At 46.0% G+C, this 21,441-nt stretch overlaps 1 protein-coding gene across 4 annotated transcripts in view; it reads right to left on the bottom strand.

The window, feature by feature from the left end:
• Positions 1-623: 623 nt before the first annotated feature.
• Positions 624-21,441, bottom strand: part of LOC108900232 (nuclear receptor coactivator 3) — a 58,173-nt gene continuing 37,355 nt past the window's right edge. For 3 of the 4 annotated variants that reach the window (XM_018701198.2, XM_051071317.1, XM_051071316.1), the window contains exons 3-23: positions 18,952-19,059; positions 18,028-18,188; positions 15,902-16,002; positions 15,620-15,794; positions 13,358-13,540; positions 12,147-12,233; positions 11,843-11,983; positions 11,220-11,367; positions 10,421-10,941; positions 9,192-10,312; positions 8,909-9,041; positions 7,850-8,005; positions 7,351-7,581; positions 6,852-6,957; positions 6,595-6,766; positions 5,943-6,269; positions 5,734-5,832; positions 4,750-5,002; positions 4,261-4,438; positions 3,916-4,120; positions 624-3,439 (exon numbers count right to left, since the gene is read on the bottom strand). In XM_018701198.2, the coding sequence (XP_018556714.1) occupies positions 3,428-3,439; positions 3,916-4,120; positions 4,261-4,438; positions 4,750-5,002; positions 5,734-5,832; positions 5,943-6,269; positions 6,595-6,766; positions 6,852-6,957; positions 7,351-7,581; positions 7,850-8,005; positions 8,909-9,041; positions 9,192-10,312; positions 10,421-10,941; positions 11,220-11,367; positions 11,843-11,983; positions 12,147-12,233; positions 13,358-13,540; positions 15,620-15,794; positions 15,902-16,002; positions 18,028-18,188; positions 18,952-19,040 (4,599 nt within the window). In that variant the 5' untranslated portion in view covers positions 19,041-19,059 and the 3' untranslated portion in view covers positions 624-3,427. Of the gene's footprint in view, positions 3,440-3,915; positions 4,121-4,260; positions 4,439-4,749; positions 5,003-5,733; positions 5,833-5,942; positions 6,270-6,594; positions 6,767-6,851; positions 6,958-7,350; positions 7,582-7,849; positions 8,006-8,908; positions 9,042-9,191; positions 10,313-10,420; positions 10,942-11,219; positions 11,368-11,842; positions 11,984-12,146; positions 12,234-13,357; positions 13,541-15,619; positions 15,795-15,901; positions 16,003-18,027; positions 18,189-18,951; positions 19,060-19,291; positions 19,381-21,441 lie in introns of those variants that run through there. The other variant, XM_018701199.2, reaches the window with a different exon arrangement.

Raw genomic sequence — 21,441 nt, 5'->3', positions numbered from 1 at the left:
AGTAAAACCTGGCAGTCAAGTCTTTTAAACTTACGTAATTTTATTACCAGTGACACTCCAGTCTGTAAAGAACAACTTATTTAAAGAGTTGGTATGGCCCTGGGGGGTGGTGGTGGGTGGGAGATCTCTTCAGAGGTGGCGAAATCTGTGGAGAGAAGGAGAGAAAGTGGGATGATTGATAACAACAGCTCACATGGGAGGAGGGGTTACAAGTTGCAGGAAACAAACAGCAAATGAAAGCGAGGCTGCAGACGGTAACATGGACGTGAGTGTCACTGACAGGAGCCAGTCTGAGAGGGAGCTCTCGTCTTTTTCAGCTCACCTCGGAGGATTTGTCACACAGACGTCCTTCACACACATTCTCCCCCTACATCTCTATGCCTCCCATCCACACACACACACACACACATACACACTCACCTCCCACTTCATGCAGTCTGGCAGACTCCAGTCATCATCATGTTTCTTTAATACAAAGACAAGAACCTCTACTTGCACTTGTGGGTCTTGAAAGGCAAAGTACCTGCAGTAAAAACACACTGTGTTTCCTTCCTTACAGACCAGACTGTAGCTGAAGAATCTAACATTGTCAAGTCATGCAAACAGAATCAGCAGAGACAAAGTAATGTTTAAATATAAATTTGTATTTACATCGATATTAACATCAAGAAACAAGGTAAGAAAAAAATGCAGTATTTTACATCCTGTAATAATGACTGTATGTTTCCCAGGTGTGTCTCCTTTTTTCTTTAGCTCAGTTTCTTTCCTTTAAAGCAAAACACAGACATTTTCTTATATTTGTAGATCATTCTTTCATATTCTTCATTGAGATTGGGATTAAAAGAACAGAACAGAAACAACAACTCCAAGCTATTATTCTGAGACATAATGACATCAATCGTCAATCCTCCTTTTCCAGCTTTAGAAAGTCTCGACATTCTCTGGTGAAATAACCGTTTGCAGCACCACAATTCAACTGGCCGTCAAGTTGTACAGAAAGGAAGAAACGATCACAAACAAAAAAACTCAAACCACCTCAGCAGAACCAGACTCACCTCTACTCTATGTCATACGGATGGGGATATAATAAGATGCAATTAAACATATTTAGTTCAATGTATATCATAGGTTATGTGCAACAGTAAAAGCACACGAGTACTTGCACGATCTACATCAGGAACTGTTTCTACGCACTGTGGAATGACAAAAAAAAAAATCTTTGGATTGAGCATGTGTTCAAAGGTAGATTTCTAAACAAAAGCTTCACAGGAAAAGGCGATGAAAATAAAGGCAAACTCAAATGTCAAAAAAAGAGAAACAGTTAATTAAGGGGGATTTACGCACTTTCTTGTGTTGCTTCCATTAAACATCTGTGAATGAACCAAAAAGACTGAGAGACAGTTATACAGTGGGGCTGATTTCCAAAGTCTCATATCTGAGCCTGGAAGATCAAATCAGCAAAAGCCAAAGCACAGAAATCTCAGGAGTGAAACTTATGGTCACACATGGAAGCGTGAGGTTCGATCTGGAAAATATATCAACCCCATATACTGGTAAGACATCTGGGCCCCTAGAAGCCTAACACAATCATGTGTCAACTCTTTTTGTATAGGCATATTTTGTGTTTTCTTTTTTTTTTCTTTTTTTTCTGTTGAAGGAAAGAAAAAATATTTATTTTAAAAAACTGTACTCACTAGCACCTCTTTACCTAAGACTATGTCCTTGGAAAATAAAGAAGAAATTCATGAATTTGAAAATCACAAATTAAAAGTGCTTTCTGAGAGAAAGAAAGAGGCAGTATGAAAGAAAATCTACACGTACTGCTTACAAAAAAGGAGGCCCTTTGCTTTCCAACCAATGTTTAAAGTACTGAAAATAAAAGCTGACCTATGACGGAATAAGAAAATTACACTTTTAAATATCAAGCCTTACAATCTGTGCAAAAACAGTATGTGACCTACAAAAGCATATATATATTTATATATAGTACATTTGAAGCATATTTACAATTCATATTCACAGACAAAAGGAGAAAAAAAACAGCTCCAAACAAGACATCATGTCTAATACTGCAGTACCGTTGCTTTGAGTAAATGATGCTTCAGCTTTGTCCTCAGAGGAAAACCAGAAGGAAGGATTATTGCTAGAAATCTGCACTGAATCTTCAATGAAATCTAACACTTTCTCTCAAGTGTGAGCTAATACAGACATCAATTTTTTAATCGACAATCAATTGAATTTCTGCACTTACTGTATAATAACACTGTAAATTGGTGCAAGGTAACCAAAGTATCTGCAACATTTGGATTTAAAAATTACCTCTGGAATGATAAAATGACCACCTCGTGAATCTGTAGAAATATAAGTGGAGTTTTGAACATTAATCGAAGTCTTGTTTGTTTCAAGAGTTACTTTTTTTTAATGACTTAAAAACTATGAATTTTCTTTTGTCGTAATAAATCGGCACACTGTAGAAGAGAGGATAAAATCTGTGCTTACTGCCTTTCTACTGGTTCCCACTTTAGAACAAAGATCATCAAGGTTACCCATTTCCAATCAGCAGCCCCCACTTCTCAGAGAGGAAAACTTGGAGAACACACACACGCACACACAAAAATAAACAGTAAATGTCTGCTGCTATGCATTATTTCTTGGGTAAAGGCCTCTATATTGCCACAATCCTTTTGATGTTGGCCTTTCCTTAAAGTGCAATCAGCCAACAAGTAATTCAATCGTACTTTAGCCCAGCGGCATCCTGGAGGACTGAAACAATGTGCTACTGCTTAATGACATTCATCTGAGTATCACAATCTGATGGCTCGTGGTTTAACTTTATCTTCCAGGAGCAGCAGAGAGACGGCAGATTAAAAAGAAATCCCACAGAGTTTGGAGACAAGAGAGGAATCCCACGTTTTACATCCAGACACAGCCTCGTGGTACATTCGACAAAGGAGAGGGTGTCGGCAACACGTTTGTCCAAGTCTGTGATCTACCTCAAGTGTCTGTCCACCTTCACTGTTTGGTCCAGAGAGCGGCGCGTTTACTGAGGCACTCACGCTGCTCATTAAGAGAGGAATATTAAACTACAGTCAAAGAGAGGAATCTGTCTGTTCGACAGTCTATATGTGTCGATGTGTGTAAATGAGTCACAGTGTTTCTGATTTTCATGAACGCTGTGTGCTTTCGTGTTCGTATATACGACAGTCTGTGTGTTTTTCCTCAGGTTGCCAGACTGCCATCACTGGCCACAAGTCCAAGAAGGAAGTTCACTCCCCCGGCTGGTGGGAGCGCAGCACTGCACACAGTCACACAGTCACACACACACACACACACACACAACAACTGGTCCCCCACACACTCCAGTGCTGCAGCCGTGTCCCGTCTCTGAATGGAGATCACAGTGAGACAAATGCTTCTGTCACGATGTTCAGCAGTATTTCTGGATCACAGGGAGGAACAGAGAAAAACAAGTGAGGAAGAAAAGTGCATGAAACATTAAGTAAATCTTTCTCTGCTCTCAAAACAGCTACCACTATCAGACAGGACAGGTTCACATTTTTTTATATATATCTTAAAACAGTACCGACTTGCTCAGATGTACATTTAATTCCTCTTTGTGTTTCCACAGACAGTAGCCAGGTTTCCATCCAAATGTAGCACAAAATTTAACAGAATTTCCCTGAACACTGGCAAAAGAAATATATTAGGAGTTGGTTCATTGAGATGACAGCTGGTGGAGGAGGGTGCAACAGAGTAAGTAAAAGAGTGCCAGTCAAACTTCAGACAGTGAAAAACCACATAGAAAACATGACGGACATGTGACTTTTATGTTTGTTTCATCTAATAATTTGTGGGTTTTAAGATGAAAAAAAATGTGAAGCTGCCCTTTAAGACTCTTCTACCCTTTGCACATACCTGATCAGGCCCCATAGGCATGCGTCCCATCACCATTGGGTTCATACCCATCTGTCCTCCCATCTGGCCCATGTGTCCTCCTCCTCCGCTGGCAGGCATGCCCCCATTCATCATCATGCCTCCATACTGCCCTGGATTCCCCTGCTGCCCGAACTGCTGCTGCCCTGGAGGTCCCTGTTGCCCAAACTGCTGCTGAGGGTATGAACTGATGAAGAAGAGCGACACGAAGGAGGAAGGGTTAAACTGTACACATTCAAGAAGGATAAAAACCAAAGCCAAACTCTCTCCATCCCTCTCCTCCCCGGAGAGCTTGGTGTAGTGTAGTAAGCGCGTTTGATGTTGTACCTGTTGCGTCCCATGCCTCCCTGTGACCAGCCTTTCATATCAGCGCCCTGGTACATTGGACCGCCCTGCGGGTGCTGTTGCATCATGGGGTTTTGAGGCCCCAGGCGGCCTGGCATCATGGTGTTAGGAGGACTCCCGCCTGATGGGCCGAACGAGGGGTCTCCTTGCTGTCCCATCCCTGTGGAGATAAATCATCCAGCCTCAGCTCTCTCCTCTCCTCACAGAAAATAGATAATTGATACACATGATAAATTAATATACATGACAGTTCTGTTGTCTGGGAGTGTATTCTGATACTTACTGTCCCTTCAATAACAATATTTGGTCTTACTATAAAAAAACAGAGACAAGGGAGATGTATACAGACAACCTACTGACATTTTTTTTTTTTTTGACAGAGGTCTTCCTTTTTAAATGAACCCAGCAATGCACAAACTCACCACTAGGTAGCAGTAGTATTCTATTAGGCACCTGGCTCAGCAGACTCACCATAGTTCCCACCGTAGCCAAACTGCTGGGGGCCCGGCTGCCCCATGTTTGGACCTCCCATGGGGTTGTCCATGCCACCGGGAGCCGTGACATTTGGAGGGGGACTGAATCCCCCTGCAGCCGCGGCAGCTGCCGCCGCCGCCTGCTGCTGTTGCTGCTGCTGCATCAGCATCATCATGCGCTGCCGCCTCATCTGCATGGTTACCATCTCTCTGCTGCGCTGAGCCATCATCTGAGCATTGAGGAAGCCCGGCTGCACAAAACAAACATGATCAGAGAGTCTGAGGAGCGTTTCCGTGAGACAATATTTTTGGTGTAATCATATTTAGAGCTTTCATAAAATATATGTTCTAAATTACATAATGTCAAAAATAGGTGAGTGATTAAGAAACAGTGAGGTGTGCAAGCAGAGGCTTTTATTTTGTCCTCAGCGCAGTCATAACATGGAACTGGCACTTAAAATTGCTGAGGTAAATGTATTTCACTGACCATATTTAAGACGTCATGTGGCCCAGGATAAGTCACATGTGATTCCACTCTCTCTCTCTCTCTCTCCCTCTAGCTCCAGTCTCCATCTTAACTATAAAGTGTTGACTAAAGGCACAAAGTATGCCCAAAAATTATAGAACAAAATTAACTTTCGATAGGACTTTTTGGCCACAGAAGGATTTCTGGGATCTACAATCTCCCTGGACCTGGATTTAAACTGCTAAACAGACTCTTCTGGCAGATGATCTGTTTCGTGCTCTACATGGCAGTCATGGCAATGTCTGTATGTCCGTCATAGTCTCACATTTGCCATCAAACAAGACAAAAGCAGACTGCAAAAGGCAATCCGGTCTAATCACTTTCTCACGTCATCATTTTCAAAAGGTTTACTGTATAAGTTCTGACCTTGTAAAATGATGCTGGCAATCCATTAATAACTATCAGTAATCTAGTGAATTATTTGTTAGATATAACCAAAGAGTTTTAATCATCTACCTGTCCTCCCATGCCAGGCTGCATACCAGGCCTCATGCCAGGGTTGCCTCCCGGGTTCTCCATCTTCATGCCCATGCCCTGCCGCGTCTGATTCATGAACTGAGGATGGGAAAAGACCATTAAAAGTAAGATGAAGCGGCAAATGTTACTCTGACCCCATCCCACTTGTACATTTACACATAAATCTAATACTAGCATTGGTGATATACCTGCTGTCCCTGTAGCCTCTGTTGCAGCTGGAGCCTCATGGGCTTGTTGGCACTCATCATCCTGGGTCTCATCATGTTGGCTCGAGGGTGCCCCATGCCCCCCATTCCGCCCATACCAGGGAAACTGCCACCTTGGCCCATCTGTGAGAGCATGGGACCAAACCCCCCCTGCTGGGCCTGAGCCTGCATGGGGTTCCCCCCATAACCAGACTGCATTGGCATGGCGGGAGGTCCGGGATAGCCCTGTCCATAGAGAGGCTTCTGGTCAAGCACCATGGACGGGTCCTGTCCCGGAAAAGGCTCCAGCTGCTGCTCTGCCCCCTGGGTCTGGAGCAGATAGGACAAGAGGACAAAAAGAGAAGTTTGTCAAACTTCTCCATCTCATTGATTAATTTCCAATTGGTTGGCTCTGTAATTGTCTTTTTCTAAGCAGCACAGACGGATCCCTCTGGGCTCATCTATCTCCTTTCAGTGACAGAACAGTCTGAGCATGGTGAGTCATGACTGAAATATCTAATGTGAACGTAAGGCTCACTTATGAGTCATGACATGCAGACTGATCTTTTCTACTTTTACACCACTTCTAGAGGGATCTAGAAACGGACACAGGATGTTGTTCATCCATCTTTTTTATCTTTTCTCATGACCTTACCTGGCTGACGAGGTCTGGGATGCCCAGGGCTCGGTCTATCTCCTCCAGCGCGATGCCATCTGTGTTATTCAGCAGAGAGTCCAGCTGGTCTAGGAGCGCCCGCTCATCGCTCTGACCCTCACTGGTGGTGGGGGGCACCAGAAGATCATCCAAGGTGTTGCCAAACTGCCGCCTACAGCACAAAAACTCACTATAAGGTTCGATATAAACTACTTACTCAGTTCATTGTAGCTTAATAGTTATGAATATGCACTGACCTGTTTCCCTCCATGCCCATCATAGTATCTGGCCAGGAGGGGGACTGGTTGGGTTGGCCCTGCTGGTTAAAGGGGCTCATACCCATGCCCATGTCAGCAGAGCCTCCTAAACCACAAAGATAGTAAATATTTAATTTATACACATACAGAGTGTCTGAATAGTCAGAAGATACAGGTTGTACAGGCAGCATGTGATAGACAGGGAGGAGCAGTATGTATTAATTGACATATGTAGCATCACGTGTACACACATATTTAGGCACGCTACTATAGGGTAATGTTGGTCAGTCCACCACTTTCGTCCAGATTGAAATATCTCATCAACTATTGGATGGATTGTCATGACATTTTTTTTACAAATATTCATGTTCCCCTCAGGATGAACTGTAATCGCACTCAAAAGTTTTCATCTTGTGCCACTAACAGGTAAAATGTTAGCATGCTAAAAATCTAATGATGCTAAAAACATCATCAGTGTCTGGCAGCAGACACAACATACCCATATCCATGAGCTGTTGCTGCAGCATGGATCTGGTTCCCGGTACACTGTTGGAGCGGCTGACCATGGGTCCCGACATCATGCCCTTGCCGTTGTTGTACTCCATGCCTGGACGCATCATGGACGGGTGTCCTGCCGAGCCCACAGGACTGGCACTGGAGCGCGGCATGCCCCAGTCACCCGACCCCCCCATGGGAGACCTCTGGGGAACCATGCCCCTATTCATTGGTCCTGGTGATGAATAAACACCAGATGTGCGTACGTCAGTACCATCAAAGTGCTAAAGGAGAGCAGTGTATCCCAGTCTTGGTCCTCAACAATTACCTTGTTTTAAACCTGTGTTTTAGAAGTTTATCTGATAAGAGGCTACACCAAATTCTCATAAAGTCAAGGACCTAAAGTGGGTAACACATACCCTAATAATTATGAAGGGAGGGAGGCAGAGAAAGGGGGAGAGAAAATGTACTGAAAATAAATGTTGGGCCACTTGAACACACACCCATGTTTCCTGGATAGCCGTCGGGGCTGCCCATCATGTTCTCCTGCTTGATAAGCATGGGACGTCTACCTGCTCCTCCCGGCCCAGGGGGCTTCCCATCCATGGACATGGCCCTCTGGAAGGGCCCTCGAGGTCCTGGACCCATTCCTGGACTCCCTGTATACAAAAGAATAGACTCATTGATGAACTGGTTTCTGTTTTCCTCAAAAGTAGGAACAATGTCTTTCGTTCATGAAATTAGGAATGGGTGATACAGGGAAAAAAGTATATTTCACTAACTTCTGGCATTTTGAAAACACTGAAATCTTCGAGATTTTTTCACTTTTTATAATAACATATTCTTGTGGATTCATAAATTCCTTAATATATAAAGACAACTGTCACAGTGACCAACTATAAATGATTAACAGTTCTTTTCCACAGACTCTTTTAAACACGTTGTTATGTCTTGTCACTGAACTCATTCACCTCCTCAGTCTCACCAGTGCCATCTTATGAATCATCATTTATTCAGAGAATAAGGATATGAAGTAGTTTTTTCAGGAGAAATACAGATTTAAACAGCTTTCACCATCAAGAGTTGCATTTGCATACAAATATCTGAATTTTCTAAATGTAATTAAATTAAAGTGTTATTCCCACGAGGGTGATTATAAACAGCTCTGAAATGTTTTCACTCTGAAACTGCTGCAGACATGTGGCCACAGTAAAGTGTTAGCAACTGACAACCAAAAATTTTATAGCTAAAAGCAATTTTAAAGCTAAAGTTATACTTTCTGCCACTGTTTTGCCAGAGGATCAGTTAAAAAAGGTTGCAAAGGAGAAACAGATGTCATTCCAGCTCAAAAAACAAACAAACAAAAAAACCCACTGGCTGAAGAGAGAGGGTCAGAAAATAGTGAGGCTTGTTTTTGTAGCAAAACTCAGAGATACAGCAAACAATGATGCCAGATTTTGTTTCACTGGCATTTTATATTGATATCATCACATATGATGTCATAACACCCACCCCGCATGTAACTGTCACTTCTTATAAGCTTTGGTCCTTGAAGCACTCACCCTGCAGGCTGTCGTCAAGGCAACCCTGAGGTTTGGTTCCTGCGTCGTTAGCCCCTCCACCTCCAGCCTGATCCGGGTAAAAGTCAGAGCTTGAACCCCTCAAATCTCCCAGGATAGACTCCAGGTTGTGTAACTGAACATAAAAAAATGGAAATTAGTCATCACATATATGTCTATGAAGATTCACACATGACATGTTAGTCATACCCGGTATGACTAAATGTCATTAGCAATATCAGCGTTGCAGTTATTCAATTATTAATGAACCAAGAGACAATCTTACGTCATCAGGTGGTTCTGACTTAATCTTGCTCTCGGGATGCTCGGGTGCAGGGCCAGGTCCAGATCCAGGGCCGTTTCTTGGAGGGCCACCAGCAGCCCCTGGAGGTCCCTTCCCCTCCAGCTCTTCCAGTTTGGGCTTAACATCCACTGGCTCTTTGGAGTCATCCTTGTTGAGGAGGTAGTGGAGGAGAGCATGGGTCTTCTCCTTCTTAGGGCTATGCTGCTCCTGCTTAGGCTCAGTGATCAACCCAGGCCCGGTCCCAGCCCCCGATCCCCCAGTCCCAGCCTCACCGCCTTCCTGGCTCCCGAGCGTCACCTTTCCTGTAGCTTCGGCTGTGATTTTAGCTACTTCATCTGGGGTGTTTCCATTCTGAAGAAGCTTGTGGAGGATCTTGTGCTTCTCTTGCAGCGAGCCGGTGTAGTGGGCTGATGATATCGGTGTCGATACTCCCCCTGGTCCGGTTGCCTGGCCTGGATTGGCACTAGCTGAAGAAGAGGAGGAGACCCCAGTAGATGAGGGGCTAGTCATGCCTCCAGTGGGATCTTTACTGTCTGATCCTGCAGGAGTACTGCTGCTGGGTGGTGGGGGTGGTACAGGTGGACCCGTTGGCCCACTGCCACCTATTCCCAGCTCCTCAGTTGGGGAAGTCAGCAACTGCAGCAACTTCTTATGCCCCTTGCTGTCTGGTACTCTCCGAGGGGGGTCGGCACTCGCCACCCCTGCCTCACTGCTCCCCTCTCCTGATTCTTTAGTCGCTGTAGCTGCCTGACTATCTGGTCGGTCTCCAGAACTCTCAGCCTGAGGATGCTGATGATGGTGGTGATGGTGCATGGGGTGGTGATGGTCACCAGGCCCAGGCCCTAAGCCTCCAGCTGGACTTTTGGAGCCATCTTGGCCTGGTTTGGCCGGCTGACTGGGCTGAGAAGAAGAGGAAGAGGAGTGGATACTGGGAGAGCTGTCTGGTTTGTGGGCTGGCGAGGGGGACGTTAGGGTGGAGGGGAGGGAGCTCCCTACTCCTTCACTGATGGCTTGTAGGGCATTTAGGGAGCTACTGGAGAAAGTGGTAGTGCTCCCTCCACTTCCTCCACCACTGCCAATGCCACTCATAGGAGAGTGTATGCCTGGAACAGAAACAAAACTCATAAAATCAAATGCGTCTGATCAAACAAATATATCAATCAAATCAGAAATGACACTGATGCTAAAAGTCGAGACGCTGATTGACTTACCGCCAGGTGAGAACTGGTTGGCACCCATCTTTGGGCTCCCTCGGTTCCGGGGGGACATGAGGAGTCCCTGCTGGGGGCCGCCCATTCTGGGACTCCCTGAGGGGCTGTTCATGCCACTGAGCCCGAACCCGCCGCTGCTCTGGAACGGGGGCTGCTGCGGGTGCTGCTGCATGCCTTGGCCTGGGTGATTCATGGGACCCATCTGATTCATGTGCCCCACCTGATTCATCTGCCCCATCTGATTCATCTGCATCATGCGGTTGCCCATGCCCCCGCCTCCACTTCCTCCTCCGCTGCTCCCTCCATACATAGAGCCGCCTCCCATTGGACCCATGTGACCCATGTGGCCCTGCTCGTTCATGCCGAAACCCCTGTTCATGCCGCCCATGCCCCCCATGCCCATCCCTCCAGTGGTGTTCATATTCATTTGGGAGTTTGGGTTGGGGCCTCCCATGCCCTGTTGTCTCATAGTGTTGGGCATCATGTTCCCACCCTGAGCTGAGCGGTAGCCGTTTGGTTCTCTGTGAAGAGGCAGAGAGAAAACACACACGCACAAAGTCTGAAAAATGCTGCTCTCAGGCTGTAGATATAAATGCAACTAATATAGCAGTTACTGTGTGGAGTCTTCACAGGACATCAGTGCATAAAAGCTACTTCAGCTACTACTTCAGCTATTCGTGTGGCATGAATGCCTCAGATGCCTCACACAGATATGCTGAAGTGCTTCTTATGTCAATACAGTAAATGATTCCTTTCGGTGTGTCTGAATGGAACCTGTGCGTTTTCAAGTTTTCCCAACCTCTGTAGTAGGTGAGTGGAGATGAAGCCTTGCGGCTCGTTGCTCATGGGGTGGCGAAACAGTTTGCTCTTGGTCTGGGCCGTGACTGGAGTACCATCGGACAGGGAAAAGCGGTACAGGGGCGTCTCGGCATGACCCTGCAGGAAGGCTGTGAAGACAGATGAACACCGTGAAACACTCAATCTGATAACAAAGGTCATCAATCACTGCCTTTATGTTAAAACAAAGTCTGTGTTTACAACAAGGATCAATGTTGTGGTGCTCGGACATTCATATTCATGAGATCAATACTGATACACTAATGCATGAGGTGTGTGTTTATATATTTAAGCAGCAGGTCTCATTGAGATTCAGAGTTTCTTTCTGCAAAGAAGCCTGGCTAAGATCGGCAGTGACAACAAATTAAAAACAAATAATTTGAGTCAGAGAATACACTGATCATAGCTGTAACTATAACATTGTAAGAGTGAGAGCTAAATACACAGTTAATTAAATACAGCGCCATCCTGATGCTTTTGCCTCGGGCGCTTTCATTGTGGATTTAACAAGGTGAATTCACGTTTGAAGCAAGTTTGAAGTACTCCAGTTCACTCTAGGTGTGTACGTGTTAATGTGTGACCCACCCTCATGGTAGTGGCGTTTGTGCGACCACGGCTGCCCATCGCTGTGCTGCAGGAACATCTGAATGCAACGCCTCAACAAATCTTCCCAGCCCGGACGCATCGACGCTCGCAGAGAGTTCTGGTCGATCTGGATCAGTTTACCTGCCGGGGAGGACAGAAGGAGGGCAGGAGTGGAGAGAAAAAGGACACAGGCAGATGCAAGAGGAATGAGTCAAAGTTGCTCATGGATAAAAAATTTACGTCATGGCCTGTTTCAAACTTCTGTGTTTGTTTAGCGGGCATTTAGGGTAACACAGCGCCTCACCTGAGAGATCATGCCGGGTGTTGAAACTCTCCGTTCTCTCCATAGCTGTCACCCGACGGGCCACGCAAATCATACATGACTGCAGGTCTGCATGTGAGAGGAGAGAGGTGTCAGGTTTTCACTGAAGATTTTCACAGGAGCAGATTTTAGACAAATAAATGTGAAGGTGGTTTGGGACCACTGACCTAGTCTTTTTGAAGGTGTGTCAGGTGTATGTTATCAGATGTACAGTCCTATATCACAGGACAAGTTGTGCCAACAGTGGTCCTATGATAAATATGTTCTCTTTTGGGTCACATTTTTTCCACATGTAGTAAATTGGTTCTCTTTTGATAGTGTGCAGGTATTTTTACTAAAATGTTAAGCCAGTTTTATCCAGACTTTATGTGTTCCCGCTTCCAAAAGAAAATGCTATGGAATGATGGAAAATGGGGCTAAAATTGGGGATAAAAAGAAAGTTACTAATTATGTACTTGAAAAGGACATTTCCAAAGTAAGGTTTTCAACAAGACTTTTGTATTTAAACTCTGATTCCCCCTTTTTAAAGATACCCTCCAGTTACATTTAAGACACATAAAAATGCCCTATTTGAAATAATAATTTGTGTCTGATATGTTTTTGTTTTTTTAATGAAAAAAATCTTGTTAAAGTTACATTTTCTTTTTATACCAGGTTGAAAAAATCCAGGATCTATAAACATGCAAATACTTTTCAGCTCAAACATTTAACTGTGGGACATAAGATATCTCCTCCTTCACTGTAAAGTACATTTTCAGTCTGTGTTTCCTCATCACACTTGTGTAAGTTGCAAACTGGACTATGACTGACTTTCAAACTAGTTGTGCTGTCACAAAATCACGCTTATACATATTACATTTACTCATATCTTATGCTTTTATCCAAAGCAGTAAGACGTGTAAGTTTTAGACATTTTTCATCTTGAAATGTGATCTTAAGCAATCACAGAGAAACTTTCACCCTCTCAGCCTTCTAGTGCCAAAACTCTGCACATACATCATTCTGCACAGTGAAGGTCAAATCATCCAAGTGAAGTAACAATAAGCAAAACACATTTTTGAGTGAAGGGGGGCCTTCTTGCCAGAAATAAAAAAACAGCCAAAAAGGCTGCACTTTTTTTTTACCCCAAACATATTAAACTCTCCTTATCACGAACTAAAAGTTTGTGAGTTTGTGAGACTACGCCAGCGTACCTTCCCCCTCCTCAATCATGGCCTTGGGCTGGGTAAGAGCAAAACACTGCATGGTCTCGTAGCGCGGCCCTGCTGGCCCCTCCTCCATGGGGCCGTGGACGTGGCCAAATTTGACCAGCATCCGGCAAGTGAAGGTGTGACTCTTCTGTCGGGCCGCCTCGCTTCCCCACGACACCCCATTTACTGAAAGAAAAGAAAACACAGACACAAACAAAAAACACATCATGGTGACAGAACTTTACACTTGGGAGTAAAATGGAATGAGCACAACACTCCTGAGACTGAAAAACCACATGAAACTATGAATGGATTGCCTGTAATCAAATATCACAAACAGCTCACACCCTATCCTGCCACACACACACACACACACACACACACACTCAGAAGACAACAAACAAAACAAACAAACCACACTGCAACATGAATTTTCCCTCTTAAATTGAGAAGCAGAAGCCTCTCCTGCTGTTCGGATCCCTGGCTAAATGGACCATAGGATTAATGTAGCCAAGGTGTCGATTTCCAATATCTCTCCCTCTCAGTCTGCTCTGCAGCGGGCAGAGGCCAGGGACACTCAGCCATCTATCCTCATTTAGACCCTGACTCCTCATCAAGGCACACACACACACATTTAGACGGGGTCACCTTCACAGGGGAGAGGGAGGAATAGAGAGAAAGAGAGAGGGAAAAAAGAGGAGGCAAACTTCAGAGAGACATCCAACTGTCCTCCAAGGTCTGTGTGAAGCCTTATCGTGGCCTTGAGTTGGCCGGAGGTTTCTGTCTCACAGGTGCAGCAGGGAGGAAACAAGAGAGAGCCCAGGAGAGTGAGGCATGTTGAGGGACGGAGGGGGGCACAGGATGGTAGTGGTAGAGAGGGGCAAACTGATAGTGAGAGGTGATTTAACAAGGCCTTGGCTTTCTCTCCTCGACACAGAAAATGCAGCACAGTCCCCGGGGCCGACATCTCCCCTCAGACACAATTAGCAAACAGCGAGGCAAGACAGAGGGGTCAAAAAACACACTGGCCAACAACAAAAGCTCACTCCATGTTTTTGCACCCGAGTGTGTGTGTCTGTTTTTGTAACTCTGACTGTGTGTATGTGTGTGTCATGGGTGCTTGTGTGTGTCTGTGTGTGTGTGTGTGTGTGTGTGTGTGTGTGTGTGTATTTAACTGTAGCTGGCGTGGTCAGCGGTCATCCCACAGGAATGTGCAGAGAGAGCGTATTTCATTCATGGGTCCAAAAGATAATGAAGGGGCAGAGCAGCGGAGCGAGACACAATGAGGGGTGGGAGAGCAGAGAGAAGCAGGTTGAGAAACAGACAAGCACAATATTCATCTTAGCAGGCAGCCATATTAAGTATGAATGAAGCTGAGAAAGAGCGAGTTGAGAGAGGCACGAGGGACGCTCGCAGGAAAAGTAGATAAAGATGAGTCTTAAAAGATAAAGAGAGTGAATGAATAACGGAGCATGCAACGGGAGGGGGAAGAGGAGGAATAAGTGAGAGAACGTGTCAATGACATGTCGGAGGCGCTGCTGCTTAGGAACATTACTGCAGAGTTAATCAAGTAGCAGGTTCAGTCGAGCACACATATCCATAATTAATCAGCTTTATAAATAGTGCTCTGTGCACATGCTCACGGGTGTACACACACACACACACACACACACAGACACAGCACAGCACCTTCAAAAAATGCTATCCCATTACTGACACAGGCACGTAAATATACACAGTGAAACACACATATGCACATGCAAACACATAGTGAATTAAGTAGAGGAAAGTGTGGAGGTGCATTATTCAGCAGTAAGTAGTTTCCAGATGGCTGCCATGGGATCTGAATAGAGCTCAGGCCTGTTTTACACTGTCTGGACCACTGAGTGTGACTGACAGCTGTGCTACGCTCTGCCTGCTTAGCACCGAGTGGGTGGGTGCTTCTGTGCACATGAGTGTTTTGTCAGGTGTGTGCGCGTGTGTGTGTCTTTCCGAAAAGCTCTCATGCACATGAACAGGCTTCCCAGGAGCTCCTCATTATAATGAGAGAAGGAGTTAAGAACGGAGGAGCATGAATACATAACTGAGTGAGTTTACATTTGATGTGCGTGCGGAGTTGTTGTAACCTCTCAAAGTTTGTTTTATACCTCGGCCCTGTGGAAGATGTCAAGCAGGGTTTACTTCTGAGCAGGCATGCAGCTTCCCTGCAAGTGTGTTTGAGTATTTGAGTGCAAGTGTGTGTGTATGTGTGTGCGTTTTTCTCACTGTTGGTCTTGGGCAGGTTCTTGTGGAACTCCTCCCTGTCATCCTCATGGAGAATGTTGTACACGCTGGTGTTGATGAGCTCCTCCTGTTTGTACTGCAGGTACTGCGTCACGTTGTCCGACACAAACACGATGCTGCCCTCCCGGTTCACCACAAACAGGAAGCCGTCCAGAGCCTGAGACGAGCACAGCGGACAGGACAGGTCAGAGCCAGGCCAGTTGGCCAATCAAAAACTTGGGACAAATATCGTCTGATTTAGTGGCGGAGGAGAGCTGAACTCACCTGCAGCAGGAGCGGGCCCAGGTGGTCCTTGTCGATGACCCCCTGACCTGTTGACGACACGTCTGACTTCTGAACGTCGTCATCATTGGATGAAGCTTTTCCTGTTGGAGAGGAAAGGGAGGGCAAAGAGAGAAAATTAGTTAAAAAAATAAAAATAAAATCAGCACAAACAACCACTTCAAGCCAGTTGCTTACAAAGATGCAAAAAAAGAACAAAGTAAAAACACAAGGTGAGCGCAACGATACCTGAGACCAGAGGAAACAACCAGACAGTCACTACTCTAGCTGCACCAGCAGGGGGCAGCGTTTCTCAATCTTCACTTTTTTTTCTTTTCTTTTCTTTTTTTTTTTTGGATTTAGAAACTACAGGTGAGGAGGGAGACGGACGGAGGCAGGTTTCTCTGAGGAGCCCGTCAGGAGGAAGAGAGGGCTGGGTGCATGTGGAGCAGGTAGCAGCCGTCCTCATGCTTTATATTCAGTGTCAGACTCTGAGGGACTGTCTGGTAGGCTGGGGCTGAGAGAGAGAGGGAGAGGGAGAGAGAGAGGGAGAAAGCGCGCGCACGGGAGAGAGCTAGAGAGGCTCTGGAAGCTGTAATGGTGCAGGGGCAGGAGCCGAGGCACCTGAATTAATGGAGGGAGGAAGACAGACAGATATAGACAGAGAGAGAGACAGGAAAGACTGGGGCTGAGACAGAGCGATGTGGACGGAGATGATGCTGAGAGAAAACGGCTGGTGTTTTGGCTGCTGTATTAATACAGGGCTTGGTCTGAGAAAGAGGCGGGGGCTGTTCGGCTACAGGAATCATTCTATCTGATTAGCTCCCAAGGGGCACTGATACCCACACAAAGAAGAAAAAAAGCCATTGCTGCCTACAGCCAGGCTCTGTGAAGTTAGGTAGAGAAGGACTGAAAGAAAAGGAGAGAGAGGAAGAGGAAAGAGAATGAGACATAAACAGAGTGTGTGAGAGAGGCAGAAAGAGAGGGAGGCTGCACTCCATCAGTTCACTCAATATCTTAAGATGCTGGGAGCAAACCTGAAGATGCTGCAACTCATTGTGCTGCAATACAGATGAGAGATGTGGGGGGGGGCAAAGGAGGAGGAGGAGAATGCAAGAGTAGGATACGCTAAATCCAAATGCGATAAAGAACAGGAAGGTTCGGAGAGAAAAGAACAAAATAAAGACTGGCAGAAAGCACAACTGAAAGTGAGAGGAGAAGAAGAGGAACAGGTAGAAAGTGAGAGACGAGTCTAAACGCCCGTGTCATTATGTCTTCACTTCCTGTAACTATGGCAACCTGTCAGCAGCCAATAAGGGCCAGCTGTAGCCTCTTCCCCTTCCTGTCGAGGTGGCAGACACTGACTGAGCCGAGCAGAAACACAAGAACAAAATTCACCACCGGCTCTCCCGCCTCCCTGCCCCCCTCCCACCCCTGCCCCTGATCTCCAGAAATTCACCTTGAACAGAAAAATTTAAACTGACACAAGTCTGGATGTGAGAGTTTTAAAAAAAAAAAAAAAAAAAAAAAAAAAAAAAAAAAGTCCATTCCATTCGGCACTGACGGTGCATCTGCAAAGCGAACGTCTCAGCCTGCAGCTTCTCCAACTGTTCGCTGCAGAGATGACCGCTGTATAATGGAGACAGAAGTGTGACAACAGCAGCTGTAACCGAACTAATAATTTGGCAGTTCAGCAGAATGGATGGGCATGTGATTACCTGCAAACGTTCAATTAAATAGCCCCTGGCGAAGCCAGCACACAGCTGTGCATGCCCGTAACACACACACACTCACGCACACACACACACACACACACACACACACACACACACACACACACACACGAAAGACCGGTTCACAAAGCATTGCCAATGTTTCCTCCCAAACATAAACAGTTGAGGCTGTGAAATTGTGGGAGATGAATGACTGATTCGTCCTTGCACCTGGGCTCTGAGGCACGTGTGTGTATGTGTCTGCTAACCCTAAGCTGTCTCTACCCCCCCCTCTCCTCAACACCTTACTCTACCTTCCCCACACACAGTTCTTAACAGTCCATCTGACTTGCACCGCACCTATTTGGCTACAGCGTTCGGTAGCCTTCAGGATTTCAGACAACTGTGTCCACTCACCCTGCTCTTTGATCTGGCGGATCTGGCGCACCGTCTCTTTGAGGATGGCACATTTGTCTGGTTTGACGTTGAAACTGTCAATGTCGCTGAGGTTGGCGGAGATCAGCTCTGCCAGCTCCTCTATGTATTTGCTCTCCTGCTCCCGACGCTTCCTCTCACACCTGTGGGGGCCAATGTGCAGAGATTAAAGCTAAGCTAATGCAACTCCACTCAAATTGTCACCGCTGTTTTTTATTTTTGAGAGCAGAGTGGCTGCAAAGTAAAAAGAAAGTTGTTCATCTGACAAAGCATGGCAACGGATTGCTCTCTGGGCACAATGGACCACCTAAAACACCCAGTAGAAAAGTAGATTTTAATGTGGCAGCCTGACTGTGTTTTTGAAAACCTCACCTGAGGAGTCATTTCTTGGTAGTGGTAACTGAACAACAGACAGGCTAGCTGTTCTCAGTCATTATGCTAAGCTAAGAAAACCGGCTGCTGGGTCTAGCTTCACAGTTAGCATGAGAGCAGTATCAATATTCTCACCTTACTCTTGACATGAAAGTGAATATGCGTTTATTTCCCAAAATGTTAAACTTTTCCTAAATGGCTGTACATATTGTTTATGCACTTTTGCTCTGCAACTTTTTGTACTCAGCCTGTACATTGTTAATATTTCAATTCCACTTTTTTGGGTTGAAAAAATGTTTCCATCCAACTGGGTGCTTAAATTAATATGTAGTCTGTGTTCAAATCATGAAATTCAGTTTTAAAAAGTGCTTTTTCTACCAAAGCTACAAACAAAATTTTCTCATGTTTTTGCACACAGTTTGGTTCTTAGTCATCACAGCACACATCAACAAAAGGAGCCACATGGTCCAGGCTACAGAAACCACTGACCCAGTAGCCCACTTTCCTGCTTTTCTGCTCATCAGACACACTCACCCCAGACCAGGCGTGTCGCAAGTGGAGAGCTTGCGTTTCCGATTTTCTGAGCTGAGAGGCTCCATGGAGTTCTCCCCCAGTCCGCTCATCGTGTACACATATCAGCACCTGAGAGGAGGGAGCACACACATATACAAAGGCGTGAATAAGGCTTTAATACAGACATGGAAGAGATTATATAGACCCTATTAGCCATTTAGGGCTTGTTATATAGGTAATTGTGAAGGGAAGAAGACAAGGGAATCTTCCTCTTGAACTCAGCAAAAATAACCAACACAAAGGCTGGTTGTAAAGTGGATACAGTGCAAAACAGTACACAGCAGGGTTAAAATATGCTTACATCATGCAAATCATATTCTCCTGGCAGACTCTGACGAACATAAACATGTCTCGTCGGCCTCCTCCTCCTCCTCCTCTTCTTTGGAGAAAATGAGAGTAAGCATGTGAGGTTGTGTTTGTTTGTGCGTGTGGGCCTGTGCATGTATGAGTTCATTAGCTCATATGGTGCATCCACACACACACACACACGCACACACACATCCACACACAGGATTAGCAGTGTCTCTGTTGATAAGCCACACTGCACAACTAACCCCGTTAAGACAGCCGTCTGTCTCCCATAATGCATCACATTTCGTCTCCAGGAAGTGAGCTGATAAAGGTTGTGGGGAAGAGAGGCAGATGGTTACGAGAGGAGGAGGAAGAGGAGGAGGAGGAAGAGAAGGGAATAGAGAGAAGGAACGGAAGGAATAAGGGAGGGAGGGAGAAGCCGGTGTTGTGAAGTGAGCTCTGATTGGTCACTTTCTTTGCCACAGTGACAGCAGCTGACACTGGGGAAAGGTAGGAGGGAGGGAGGGAAAAGAGGATGGAGGGAGGGAGGGAAGAGAGGAAAGTAAATGACAGGGAGAGGGAGAGAGAGAGAGAGACAGAGAGAGGGAGAGCACAAATATAGTGGGAGACAGAGGATATAAAGAGAAAATGCAGAGGAAGAAAAAACTACCGAAGGGGGGAATCAGAGCGAAAAGAGGCGGAGGCAGTGGGAGGGAGCGAGCCAAGAGAAAGAAAGATAAAGGCATGTCAAAGAAAGACAGGAGGGAAGGGGAACAGGTGAGAGGAGGAGGAATTAGAGGAGGAGATGTAACATTCAGACTGTCTGGTGTGTGTTTTGAATGCATGTGTGGCGCACAGAGTGGGCTGAAAGCCTCCAGTACCCCTCTTAACCTTCACAGCCAGAGCAGCTTTTTCATTCCATTGATTACATGGTTATCCTCTGACCAGAGCACTGCCTCTCCTGCATAGCAAATCAGGCCAACGGCAGGGGAGAGATGCCGGCCTGTTATTTAATCATCATGCACCATCATCTCAGGCTCCTTCTTGTGGGATCAGAGCAGTCCACAAAAAACATCTGATTGCCTTTTTTTTTTTTTTTGTTCTTGGATAGAGAACATTCTAATCTTTAGTTATGCACTCTTGGCTCACGACAAGATCATATCCAGCTGAAACATGCCGTAAACACGCCTTCTTATTGAGACAGAATCAATATGAAGGCTGCTTTCATGCATGTCTTCCAAGACCAGGTGAAACACAAGTGTATTCCCTTGCAAGACAACAACAGGGAATACTCATGAATCTTCCTCTAAAAGCAAGAGATGCTCTGAAGATGCACCGATCCTCTTGCTCAATCCCTCCTGCTTTGAGTTTCTTTCAAATTTCTCTTTTAATCCCTCCCTTGAGTCCCTCCCATCCGACTGTCTGTCTGACTGTCTCGTTGCCTTTGTCTGCGTGCCTACCTGCATCTCCTCTCGCCTATCCTCCTGTCTGCCTCCCTGCGTGCCCGTCTACCTGCCTCCCCGTCTGCTACTCATCATTAGACAAAACCCCTGCTTGCTGTTGTCTGATGAAACCTACCACGAGGGAGATGAGGAGCAGAGGAGGCAAAAAGCAGAGAGGGGGGATGTACAAAGTCGGTGGGTTCAGAACTCAAAGAGCCAAAGCAAAGTGTTTGAGTGAAACTCCATCTTTGCTTCTGTGCCGATCGAGCCCGCCCGCCCGCCTGTCTGCCTATTGATGGAGTTCTCAAAGGGGGAGTTGCTCTAATTGCGGAGTGAATGAGGCGGCCCCAGAGAATGGTTGATTAGGAGGCTGCTGAATGCCCCAGGGAAATGGGTCACCTCCAGCCTGGCGCGGGCCGCCCGCTTTTCCAGTGCAGGGAGAAAGTCAATTACACGCCACAGGCAGTGGGGCCTGGTGGCAGAGAGGCAGCAGGGCTGCGGTGGGTACAATACAGCAGCAGGGGGCAGCGGGAATGAGACGCGTAAAGAGGGAAATGGGAGACGGTGATGACAGTATGGAGGACAGCAAGAGGGAGAGGAGAAATGGGCGTGAAGATGGCAATTTTAAAGGAGAGAGACTGAGATGCAGGGGATGTGAGAGAGTGAGTGCAGAGCAAGAGGTAAATAGCAAGTTTTTCTGCACCTGGGCTAATGCACA

This window comes from Lates calcarifer, linkage group LG6 (assembly GCF_001640805.2).
Source record: "Lates calcarifer isolate ASB-BC8 linkage group LG6, TLL_Latcal_v3, whole genome shotgun sequence".
In the NCBI taxonomy this organism is placed as follows: domain Eukaryota; kingdom Metazoa; phylum Chordata; class Actinopteri; family Centropomidae; genus Lates; species Lates calcarifer.
Note: the sequence above shows the minus strand (reverse complement) of the source record. Positions and strands in the feature narration are given on the sequence as shown.